The following is a 12,851-nucleotide window of genomic DNA, read 5'->3' on the forward strand; positions in this document are numbered from 1 at the left end:
GTCAGTCAGTCAGTCAGTCAGTCAGTCAGTCAGTCAAATAATCAATCAATCAGTCAATCAATCAATCCGGTCAGTCAGTCAGTCAGTCAGTCAGTCCGTCCATCCGTCAGTCAATCAATCAATCAATCAATCAATCCGGTCAGTCAGCCAGTCAGTCAGTCCATCAATCAATCAATCAATCAATCAATCAATCAATTCATTGATCAGTTGACCTCATTTGACCTGCTTCATCTTCGTTTCAGATCACGTCTGCTCTCGCGACCAATCTCCCTTCGCTCTCCTCCTCCACCATCCAGCTGCTCGGCAGTCAGAGCGTGGGCCTGACGGAGGCTCAGATAAGCTCCGCCTCCGCTGATGTCATCAAGGGCGCACTCTCGACCCTCAGCGCCGTCAACGGCTGGAATCAGGGTCAAGCCAACGCAGTCATACAGACTCTCATCGAGTCCGACTTTCCAGTGAGTCTAAATAACGCTTCCAGCTGCATTTTTGAGAGTTGGAGCTGAATATCACAAGAACAGAAAAACTATATCAAAACTGTTAACTGACATAGAATATATAAAAAAAATAAGACAACATTTCTGAGAAATTAAACCAGCGAACTTCTGGGTGTTTTTCAGTTGAACACCGGCCCCTCGCTGCTGTCTCTCGGGACGCTCGTCAAGGGCGTTCCTGCGGAAACCATCTCCAGCATTGAATCTTCAGAGCTCCTGGCCATATCCCAAAATCCCACATTCATCAGCAACATCCTCTCAGCGCCAGAAATCCTGCAGCTGGTTTATGTCATGAAGGCATGTGTTTAACCAAGTAATGGTCACCTCTACATCTGAACCCTCTCTCAGATTCTATCATCCTTTCCTCCTCAGATCGTGTCTATAGATGAAACTAAAGTCATCGAGAATGTTCCGGACGCATTGGCTGGCTCGATCCCGCGCGTCTTGTTGATCTCTCAGGACTCTGTGAACGTCACGCTGATCAATCAGAAGCAATGGACACAGGAGCAGGTGCCGACATTTCTACCGTGTTTATTTCATATGACCTGTGCTTTTTACACTGTTTTAATGATGATGGAAGAGGCAAAACTTTTGTTCCTACGATGGTGTTCGGGTCAAGTTGACCCCCCTGGTTTCTATGCAGTTCACCACAAATCACCACTATGAAAAATCATGTAAAAACAGAAAACCCGGTAACACATTGCAATAATGTTGTATTTGTTAACATTAGTTATCTACATTAGTTAACATGAACTAACAGTGAAAAATACCTCTAAAGCTTGTATTAAACTTAATGTCAATTTCAACATTTACTAATATATGTGATCCTGGACCACAAAACCAGTCATAACGGTCAGTTTTAAAAAAAACTGAGATTCATAAATCATCTGATTAAATAAGCTTTCCATTGATGTGTGGTTTGTTAGCATAGGACAATATTTGGCCGAGATACAAATATTTGAAAATTTGGAATCTGAGGGTGCAAAAAAATCAAAATATTGAGAAAATCATCTTTAAAGTTGTCCAAATTAAATGTTAGTTCTGGCAGGTCACATTAGTCAAGCTCGCATCAGCTGACTCTCAGCTGATCCCCATCTATCTATAGGAATACGACACCTATCTAAGCATTCATATATAAGGTCCCTCAGTATTATCAGCAGTTTTCACATTGCTCAATAGCTAATTAAATGGCGAATTCGGCAAGCAAGACACCATCATCACTAGGAATCGGGAATTTAGCAAGTGGAATTCATTTCCCCAATGGACACAACATTTGTTAACTCGAACACGTGAATTAACCGCATTGATCATAAGCTGCCTGATTCGGAAGTAACTGAGTTAGCATTATTTCACACACTGCTACATTATTGACATGAACTCCACAACGTTATGTGACTGACTCAAGAACAAGTTCAGATGGGAACTTCATCCCCAAGAAGGATGTCAAGAGATCAAGCATCTACACCACAGCTGCTATGTTTCACTCTCTCGAACGTCTTCACAAGCTAAGTTCCTTTCAGTGCTCTCAGGTTATTGGCAACATGCGTGTTGCTAAGGCTATCCGTGCTACCTATTGCTTTATTAGGCTCATTTAGATGTTTTCAGTTAAATGCTTATATGCGGTACTATCTGTTGGCACTGGCTCGTCTCTGCAATGTGCTGCGTTTAAAGGGGGGTCTAATGCCATTTCATGCATTCTGAGTTCTTTACACTGTTAAGAGTTGGATTCTTGTGTGCACGCGCGTACTCAGCGACCCGAGCGAGAGCAAGAGTGCACCGCTCAACGCGTTTTGTTCATGGTTACGGAAGTCATCGGCAGCGCTGCAGTTACTTGCTCGAGAAGAATGTCTCTAAAGATGTGTGTTTTTGGATGTGAGGAAAAGATAACCTTATTCAGTGTTATATGTACAGTGGATGCGGTTTGTTTTTCCAGGGCAGCAACGGAGTTTCACGAGCGTGTTTGTTGTTCCCGTCACTTCGGTGACGTATGTTTTATAACAAGGTACAATCTGACACTGGATTTGCACATCGTTTGATGCTGAAAGACGGAGCAGTCCCAGCGATAAAAGATCCCGGTCATGACTAGGAACTGCTGTAAAACTGCATCAAATGTCTGTGTTTGTTGCCAGTCGGCCCGTAAGTGCTCGTGACTCTTCAGCTCTGCCCACGGCTCGCCTCCAGGAGCTCGGCTGTTTTCGGAGAGAATCGTAAAACTGAAGACTCTTCAGAGATGTGAATGATGCAATACTACAAGATTAACATGAGATTGGCCGAAACTGTGTGTTCTGTTCCCTTTAACCTAGTCAAGTCGACTTTATTTTTATAGCACTACAGCACAGATTTAAGCAGCAGGAAATAACGACCATGGTGCAAACTGAATCATTTCTGCAGCGGCGCAGCTCCAAGAGAAAATGGTACATGGTCGTTTTTCAGTTGAAGTCATCTGCATCCGAAAACCTAGGCTGCTGTCTCGCTGCCTGCGAAGTCATTGGCTGATAGGCAGCGAGACAGCAGCCTAGGTTGTTCATGAAGGTAACTCATTAAACTGATATCGGACATGCTTCAGAGGCAGCTTAATGTTCAATGATCTACAACAAACTAGAACGAGCTTTGGTAATAACTAAGCGAATACTTAATTACTTAATAATACTAATTTCTCGCTAGAAATAACTTCAGACGCCATCTTTATTTTGCTCAACCATCACGGGATAGGACACAAAGGATTGTGAGTATCAAGGCAGTGAAGGATACATCTATTCTGCCTTTAATATCGACCAGATGAGGTATCTCAGGAGGCAGGAATTGAAGCTAACTTTGGATTCGACGTGTCTTGATGCCTTCCTACCTTGAAATGTGTCCTCCAAAGGCAGCATATTTCAGTTTTAGATGCAGCCGTCTGTTCAGTGTTGATTCTGTTCCTGTATCAGACACGCTTCTTCTGTCTAGTCGTATTGGAAACATGCTTGTTCTTAAGCTTGGTTGTTATTGGGAACATGCTTGCTCTTAAGTTATAGTTGTATTGTCGGGAACATGTTTGTCCCAGAGCTATCTGTTTGTTATTGTAACATGCCTGTTCTAAAAGCTGTAGTCATATTGGGAACATGCTTGTTCTTAAGCTGTCTAGTCGTATTGGAAATATGCTCTTTCTTAAGCTACCTGGTCGTTATTGGGAACATGCTTGGTCTTAAGTTATAGCTGTATTGTCGGGAACACGCTTGTCCCAGAGCTATCTGGTTGTTATTGGAACATGCTTGTTCTAAAAGCTGTAGTCGTATTGGGAACATGCTTGTTCTTAAGCTGTCTAGTCGTATTGGAAATATGCTCATTCTTAAGCTACCTGGTCATTATTGGGAACATGCTTGTTCTTAAGCTGTCTAGTCGTATTGGAAATATGCTCATTCTTAAGCTACCTGGTCATTATTGGGAACATGCTTGTTCTTAAGCTGTCTAGTCGTATTGGAAATATGCTCATTCTTAAGCTACCTGGTCATTATTGGGAACATGCTTGTTCTTAAGCTATCTAGTCGTATTAGGAATATGCTTGTTCTTAAGCTACCTGGTCATTATTGGGAACATGCTTGTTCTTAAGTTATAGCTATATTGTTGGGAAATGCTTGTTCCAGAGCAATCCGGTCGTTATTCGGAACATGCTTGTTTTTTCAGGAGTGGTTGAATTGGAAACATGTTTTTCTTAAGTCTACCTGTTGTTATTGAGAACATGTTGTTTAAGCTTTTAAGGTATTGGAAATATTCATTAGGTCATCTGTTAAAGGCAACACGATTTTTGGCAACATATTTGTTTTTGGTCATTGGTTAAGGGCAACATGCTTGTTGCTTAAGGCTTTGATATTTTGCTATCAGTTTGTGTTGGGGGATATCAGCATGTGGTTTTGTTTTGGGGGGTTATCGCTGCTCTCCCTGCTCTTGTCCATGCTAGGCTGCATGGATGCGCAGGGAGTTCTGCCCAGAACAGAACCATACCGCCAATCCAAACTGTATGCTAACTATCAATCATCTTTTACGATAGTGGTTCTAACAGAAATTAAGTTTTGATATTTTTACAGAAGGAAATTTGCAAAATATACAAAATATCTTCATGGAATATGATTTTTACTTAATATCCTAATGATTTTTGGTATGAAAGAAAAATCCATAATTTTGACCCATACAATGTATTGTTGGCTATTGCTACAAATATAGCTGTGCTACTTATGACTGCTTCTGTGCTCCAGGGTCACATATTAAAATCAAAAGCTGTATCTGTTAATATTATTGGAAGCAAGTTAGGGGAACACATATTCACTATCAACTAGAATTTTCCCACAACAAACTCCTAATTTGCTAGCTATTGATAGTTTAAAGTGTAGTTGTATGTTGTAGGTTTAAGGGATCCAGAATATGGTCATGCAGAAAAAGGCAGGAATATGTGCTTTATAAGGACTAATAAACAGCTGATATGCTAGTATTTTGCATGCTACTAAGCAACTAGATAATAGTTTTCCTGATTATGAAGAGTTACTGTATTACTTAATCGACCTGAACATGAACTTCCAATTAACATTTTTATTGTTGTTAACTAGTTGGAGCTTACTGTTAAGTGTCTCTGAAAACCCTTATTTGAACTTGTCAGAGACTGAAAAATAAAAAAATATGTGAGAAATTTGTGAGAGATTTTCTGTCGTGTCGCAGGCCGTGATGCTGTTCGGCTCTGTGGCGAGTCTCACTGAGGACACTGAGAAGTGAGTGACTCATCACACTTATGCTCTTTCACAGACAGTACAGACGCAGCAGGTGTTTTATGAGTGTGTTTGTCTCCCTCTGCAGGCTGTCTGAGGAGCTGCTGCAGGGCTTCACCTGCACGTCTGTCCGGACGCTCGCCGAGCCCAAGGTCAAGCAGCTGGTCAAAGCCTGCAGACGTCGGTCGGGACGGCAGAAGGTCCAGCTGAAGGAGAGTCAGGTACACACCTTACTCACGTCCGCTCAGGACTTACGTCTGCGTCTGTGAGGTTTACCATTAAACTCTTTAATTGTTGTATTCTAGCTGATGTGCATGTACAACTACATGAAAGACGAGACTTCGCCAAGCTTCACAGATTTACCTTCAGACATCCTGCTTTACTACAAGTGAGTACCTTGCAACTGAAAGTAAAGTTGAATTATCCAAGATAGAAAACAAACGAGTATTGCTATCATACCAAATCTCAGCTGCGCAGAAGAGGTGTTTCACTACTTCACCAATTATTACCGATTACAATTATGGATGCCACAATTACGTAATCATTCAAAGCTGCAATTAATCATTCAAAGTCCACTTATGTTATTCTGTGTGCTTAAGATGCGTTTATTTCTTTCTACCTGTTATCTTAAGGGTTTTTCCATTGTTTTAGTTTTAGTATAACATTATAATACCATTCATATTTTAACTTTTTTATAATTTAAAGAAGAAACCAATCCGATGTGTAGTTGACATTTGAGGCTTAATACTATAGAAAAGCACTAAAAGTTTTTCAGTTAGAGTGTTTTCATCTTGTTTATTTTCATATAAAAATACGGCATGCAGTTGCATCATATAAACATCATTCAATGTAAATTGTGATAATCGTAATTAATAATTGCAATTACAATTTCAAGGGAATAATCGACAATTATGATTTTTGTCATAATCGTGCAGACCTACTTGTGCATGTTGTGCTCTTGGACAACAGACTCCACAAAGAGTGACAAGAATTAGAAATGGTCATTACTGAAGTACACAAATTACAATTAAAAATGACAAATTCCTAAACATCCTCTTCTTTATGAGTGTCCTTTTATTTCATTTATGAATGTTTGATTATTTTTGCTTTATTCTTGATACCTAACTTCTCACTTTCAGAGTGTTTGTTTGATTTTCTTGTCATCTGTGGTTTGGTTTGTCCATCTATTCGTTTGTGGTAATTTGTTGATGTTTGTCGATCAGCTATGAGGAGGTGGAGAAGGCGAACTGCCGCTCGTATTTCAGCGCTGTGGGCACAGCAGATTACTCCATTCTTTCCAGTGTCCTTGACAAACAGAAGACTCTGTTCAACAACGCACAAAACTGTCTGGTGAGCAGCTTACACACACACACACACTCACGCACACAGCATTTCTACCCCAGACTCTTGTAAAGTGTGTATGTTGTTGCAGAGTATTTCGGGTCAAAGGCTAAGCAAGGATCACGTGGAGGTTCTGGGTAACCTGACCTGCACTCTCGACCCCATCTACATCCAAAACTCTGATCCAGCCATTATTGAGAGCCTGAAAAACTGCCACGATCTGTCCGACGCTCAGATCAGCGCTGTGCAATCGCTGCTGCTCTCAGGAGAAACTGTCTATGGGTGAGAAAAATCATGCAAAGAGCTCTTCATTTACAGTTCAGTCATTCAACAAACTTGAGTTGACTGTGATCATTAGAATTATTGCACTGAACTGCACACGTGATATGAAACAAACATCAGAAAACTCTATTACCCTGCAGAACAGGGTTTATTATGAGTGTTACTGACAATGAATTAAATAACGTGTTTATGAAACAGTGTGTTTATTACTGTAAGGCTGTCTGTTTAGTGTAAAGCGCTGTATAAATGAACTCTGTTGGGTTTCAGGAAATCTTCTGGTTGGGATCAGCAGACACTGGAGCGCCTCGACACCCTGCCACTGTACTTCACTGACGACTTCTGGAGCCGCTTCAGCGCCGTACGAACGCTTGTTCTCTGACTCATCCTTCCTTCATTGGTTCCAGGTGTGTCAACTGCTGCTTTATTTATGTGTTGTGTGTGTGTGTGTTCCAGCCTGTGAAGAGGAAGTACATGAAGGTGTTCATGCCGTTCCTGAGGACGAGAAACACGGAGAAGCCGAAACTAAAGAAGCTCTTTAAAAACTGCAACGCTGAGTTAGACGCTCGAAGCAGAATCGGGCGCTCAGCAGGTAAATTACACACACGATGACTTATAAGAATGATAATATATTGTCATATAACTTATCATGAAGATATATTATGTGTAATTAAATTGATAGTACATTATATATTTAAAGAAAAATAGCTGCAAGCAGCAATGATGTAGATGACCAGAGATGGATATATTATTTCAAATAACTTTTGACCAGTATGTGATCAAGACTTGAAATTTGGTGAATACTTTAAGAGCACAGAGATGATGACAGGTTTCAAGTTTGGTTTTAATACATCAAATCATTTCAAAGATACAGCCAGACCGCCTGCCTGCCATCTACACCACCAGCTTTGGTATTTAATTGGCATTTTACAGTCAAATCCAAGATTATTTAAATAAATCACTGTGGATAATACCTTGGAAAGGCATATGGAGTTCAGACAATCATAGGAATACATAGAGGCATGAAGCTGGTGTTGATTATTGCGTCAGAAAGCCAATCAGAGGAAGAAGTAGACGAAGAATAACCAGGATGCTTAAACTGGGCCAAATAATAGTTGACATGTGACGGTGAACCTCTGTGACATAAAGAGGAGTGTTTCATAGCTGTCACAGGATTGTTTGACCGTGTTGATGTTTGTGTCGGTCAGACTGCACCGCGGGAAACATCACGGAAGCCACGATCACAGACGCCTCGTTCCCCTTCGGCTACACCGCGGCCCAGTTCGACGCCTGTATGAGCACCAGGGTCCTCAGAGGTAACCTGGCCGCCATCACGGAGAAGGTGGATGACAACGACTTCCAGAGAATCATTCTGAGCAAGCTGAAGCAGGTGAGTGAGCTGATTACACTTACATTTACATTTAGTCATTTGGCAGATGCTATTATCCAAAGTGACTTACAAAGTAGAAGCAGACAGACCAACGAGAGAGCAACAATATACAAGTGCTGTGACAAGTCTCAGTTAGTCTAGCACAGTGCACATATCAAGGATATAAAAAAAAAATGTTTATAGATAAATTCGACCAAAACGAATAGAATAGAATGGGTAAGTGCTAGTATTAGATGGTCAGGTGCTGGCGAAAAAGATGTGTCTTTAGATGTTTTTTTTGAAAATGGCTGCTCGGATTGAGATAGGCAGGTTGTTCACCAGCTGGGGACAGTCCAGGAAAAGGTCCGTGAGAGTGATTTTGTGCTTCTTTGGGATGGCACCACAAGGCGCCGTTCACTTGCAGAACACAAGCTTCTGGAGGGCGTGTAGGTCTGAACTAGCGAGTTTAGGTATATCGGTGCAGCACCAGTGGTTGTCTTGTAGGCAAGCACCAGTACCTTGAATTTGATGCGAGCGGCTACTGGCAGTCAGTGCAAACTGATGAAGAGAGGTGTGACGTGAGCTTTCTTCGGCTCGTTGAAGACCACTCTGTCTGCTGCATTCTGGATCAGTTGCAGAGGCTTGATAGTACATGCAGGAAGGCCCGCCAAGAGAGCATTACAATAGTCCAGTCCTGTCCTGGAAGGAGTTATGGTTGATGAACCTAGCTGTATAAAGAAGGTGTGAGGAAGTGCTGGGTTGGCTGAGACCACGAGCAGTTCTGTCTTAGTAAGGTTGAGTTGAAGGTGATGGTCCTTCATCCAGCCAGAAATGTCTCTCAGACAGGCTGCAATGCGAACAGCTACCGTCGGATCATCTGGTTAGAATGAGAAGTAGAGTTGAGTGTCATCAGCATAGCAGTGATAAGAAAAGCCATGCGTCTGAATGATAGATCCTAATGATGTCATGTAGATGGAGAAGAGAAGTGGTCCAAGCACTGAGCCTTGGACGCTGTGTTCCAGGTGTATCCGGCTGGACTCTCCGACAGCACGCTGCAGTTACTTGCGTCTGTCTCACGGCAAGCCACGGTCGACGAGATCAGGACCTGGAGCATCACCAGCATCGACACGCTCGCCGCACTGATGGACTCAAACAACGGAGAATGGGACAAAGACAAGGTGTGTGCTTTTCTGTGACTAAAACTACCTTAACTACATTAATTCCCTGCCGAGAAAAACTGCTAAAAGCTAAGCTGGTTATCTGGTCATAGCTGGTCAGCAGGCTGGTTTTAGGGGGGGTTTGGCCACTTCTTTAGCCGGTCAGGCTGGGAGACCAGCTAAAACTAGCTACCTCCAGCTTAAACCAGCTAAGACCAGCCAACCAGCGTAGGCTGTTTTTTTTTTTTCAGCAGGGTTAACATGAACTAACAATGGAAAATACTTTTACAGCATTTATTAATGTTAGTTCACATTAATCTCAACATTTACAAAGACATTATTAAAGTTAAAAGTTGTATTTGTTAACAGTTGTTGATGCACTGTGAACTAACATGAACAATGAACTATTTTATTAACTAACATTAACAAAGGTTAATAATTGCTGCAAAACATATTGCAGTAACACTTTATTTTAAGGTATCCTTGTTACACGTTACATGTACTTACTATTATAATAACAATAAATCATTCATAATTACAAGTAACCCTAAGCCAAACCATAATCCTTACCCTAACCATATCGTAAGTACATGGAGTTAATTAATATTACTCAGTAATTGTATACTAAATGTATAATTACACTGTAACAAGGACACCTTAAAATAAAGTATAACCCATAATCCTTATGTTAACTAATGCATAAACTACTATCAACAAATGAGACCTTATTGTAGCGTGCTATACTTTACCATAATGTTTCTTTTGTTAATATTATATAACTATATTAGGTAAAATATAACTACGATTGTTAAATGCTTTGGGACATTTTTTTTCGTGTTCATGTTAATTTCTACATTCTGCTAAATGCATAAATGTAAATTATTTAATGGACCTGAGCTAATGTGAACTAACAATGAACATTTGTATTTTTATTAACTAATTGTTAATGTTAGTTAACACATGAGCTAATGTTAACTATTGTGAAGTGTTGTCATAAAATGAAGGACAAAATAACATTTGTTAGACATTACCGTGAACTTAATACATGAAATGTTGGAAGTGATGAGCGGAGCTAGATAACCTGTGTGTGTGTGTGTGTGTGTGTGTGTGTGTGTGTGTGTGTGTGTGTGTTGTAGAGTAAGGAGGTGATCCTCAGGTATCTGAGTGTGGCCGGTCACACTTTAGGCACTAACGAGCTGAACGTCATCGGCTCCAACATCTGCGCACTGAACATCTCAACACTTCAGAGCATCACAGAAAGAGACCTGAGGTACTACACACACTCAAACCCTCGCTCACACAGTCATTTGCCAGCTCACTTCATTCAGTCATTCATGTCTCTCTCTGCTCGTGTGCAGCAATGCAGAAGTTCTGGATCTGTCCTTGTGTTCATATGAGCAGAAATCAGTTCTGTACAGCACTGCCAACTCCTCGTTCAGAGCTCAACGCAGCAACGGCCCCATTTACTTCCACCTCATCAGCCCTTACCTCGGTAAAACACACACACACACACACACACACACACACACACACACAGATATCTCATACACTCAGTGGGTTTGTACAGAAGTGATGTTTGCTAAAGTTAACTCTCAACTCTAACCCACCCTTAACCTTTTAACTGTCAGTCCCACTTTTTATGCATTGACCTGAAAATGACATTTCCAACTTAAACTGTCATAAATCTTACATTCTTTGGAGCACAGACTTAAGGCTTTACTTTTAAAAATGCAAGACTTTACATATACTGCACTACATGTTAAATGTATTTTACAAAACATGTGTAAAACCTAAAGCTGCTAGAAATTCAAAGCTACAAAACTAAAGATGTGTTCCAAATTTGAGGTTGATATCTTTAAAATGAGCTTTCAGTAAAACTTCAATTTCGTGTAGTACCAAACCTTTCCACTAGGCTCCAGTGGTGAGCCATTTTAGGAAAAACTCATAGCCCTATATGAACTGAGCAATCTGAACCATACATTTCAATTTTTAGAATAATATGGCAATATTTGGTTTTAATTCAACCTCAAACAGCATAAAGAACATGCAGAAAGCAGCCAAATGTGCGTTATAGTTCACATTTGAGACATGATGCATCATAAATGGAGAATCTGTTTTTTAGGCATTATTCTAAGCATTTTTAGACAGAAAACTAGGATGGATATCATCCTTTGCACTATTACATGAAACCTAACCAAAGGATCTATCGAGGTTTGCATAATTTTACATGTGTGTTGCTTTTTCATAATAAAGTGTGTGTGTGTGTGTGTCTGTGTGTGTGTGTGTGTGTGTGTGTGTGTGTGTGTGTAGGTGGCACTCCGGTTGAGGATGTGAGGGCTTTGGCCTCTTCAAACATCACTATGGACATCAACACCTTCAGGAGCCTCAGCATACCTGTTGTGACGGTAACACACACACACACACACACACACACACACACACACACACGTTCCTCTCAGTGTGGATGTGAGTGTGACTGTATGCCGCGTGTGTTTCAGGGTCTGAGCGTGTCTGATGTGCGCGCTCTCATGGGTTCAGCCGTGGCCGATCTGAAGGTGTTTGAGAAGGACTCTGTGGTTCAGGCCTGGATCTCCTCACAGCCGCAGTCTCAGTTAGACACGCTGAACGTGGGTCTGCATGGAGGCCGAGCCGATCCCAGCACATCTGCACCCGCCACCGTCCAAAACAACAGCCCCGCTAACAGCAGCCCCGCTAACAACAGCCCCGCTAACAGCAGCGTCACGGGCAGCGGCACACAGTCAACGGCTCCCAGCCAATCAGCTGCAGCGACTGTCACTGTTCAGGGTAAAGCCACACCCACTCTCTCTGATCCACTGAGATTCATCATCAGACCCGTGTGTGATCAGTCGAGTGCTAATGATGTGTGTGTGTGTATGTTTCAGGGTCTGCATCAGCTCTTCGTCTCGGTCCAGGCCTGTGGCTCGTCGTGTCCTGTGTGTGGCTTCTGATCTTCACATGATACATGATACAATATCCATAATCAAAAATCTATGAAATTATTATCAGAAATCATTTAGAGTAACACAAGTGCTCCATTGGATCAATAATGTAACATCAGAAATGAATCAGAGCAATATTAGATTGATATCAGTACTTAATATTAGTTGATTTTTGTGTCTCTCTTGTGTCTTTATAATCGTATTTGTTCTGAAGTTGTTTAATTTAATTTGTAATGATTGTATAAAAAATCTGTGAACTTATTTAAAACATAAGTCTAGTCTAATAAAAATATTTACACATTTTCTGACAAAAATGAAGGAAATCACAATTTTGTTAAATTAATATGATAGAATAGCAAATTATTTTGTGCCTTAATAGTAGAATATTATTTTCACATTCACTGTTACTGTAAAATTATTTTTTTTGTCTTCAATAAAATTAACATGCATCTTACGACTCCTGATAAATGTGAGTGAATTACCAAAATACCTATCTTCACTCACAGATCTGTGTGTGT

General features: G+C 40.9%; 1 protein-coding gene across 1 annotated transcript in view; it reads left to right on the forward strand.

Moving 5' to 3' along the window:
- LOC107678949 (uncharacterized) overlaps positions 1-12,787 on the forward strand; it is a 22,240-nt gene extending 9,453 nt beyond the window's left edge. The window contains exons 24-40 of the mRNA XM_016474347.1: positions 243-455; positions 618-788; positions 864-1,001; positions 5,181-5,230; positions 5,316-5,448; positions 5,533-5,615; positions 6,451-6,577; positions 6,660-6,850; positions 7,118-7,208; positions 7,304-7,439; positions 8,056-8,237; positions 9,239-9,394; positions 10,510-10,643; positions 10,732-10,865; positions 11,684-11,778; positions 11,872-12,178; positions 12,277-12,787. Of these exons, the coding sequence (XP_016329833.1) occupies positions 243-455; positions 618-788; positions 864-1,001; positions 5,181-5,230; positions 5,316-5,448; positions 5,533-5,615; positions 6,451-6,577; positions 6,660-6,850; positions 7,118-7,208; positions 7,304-7,439; positions 8,056-8,237; positions 9,239-9,394; positions 10,510-10,643; positions 10,732-10,865; positions 11,684-11,778; positions 11,872-12,178; positions 12,277-12,353 (2,418 nt within the window). The 3' untranslated portion in view covers positions 12,354-12,787. The remainder of the gene's footprint in view (positions 1-242; positions 456-617; positions 789-863; positions 1,002-5,180; positions 5,231-5,315; positions 5,449-5,532; positions 5,616-6,450; positions 6,578-6,659; positions 6,851-7,117; positions 7,209-7,303; positions 7,440-8,055; positions 8,238-9,238; positions 9,395-10,509; positions 10,644-10,731; positions 10,866-11,683; positions 11,779-11,871; positions 12,179-12,276) is intronic.
- The last annotated feature ends 64 nt before the right edge of the window (positions 12,788-12,851 follow it).

Source organism: Sinocyclocheilus anshuiensis, unplaced genomic scaffold (genome assembly GCF_001515605.1).
Source record: "Sinocyclocheilus anshuiensis isolate Anshui unplaced genomic scaffold, SAMN03320099.WGS_v1.1 scaffold2286, whole genome shotgun sequence".
Lineage (NCBI taxonomy): Eukaryota > Metazoa > Chordata > Actinopteri > Cypriniformes > Cyprinidae > Sinocyclocheilus > Sinocyclocheilus anshuiensis.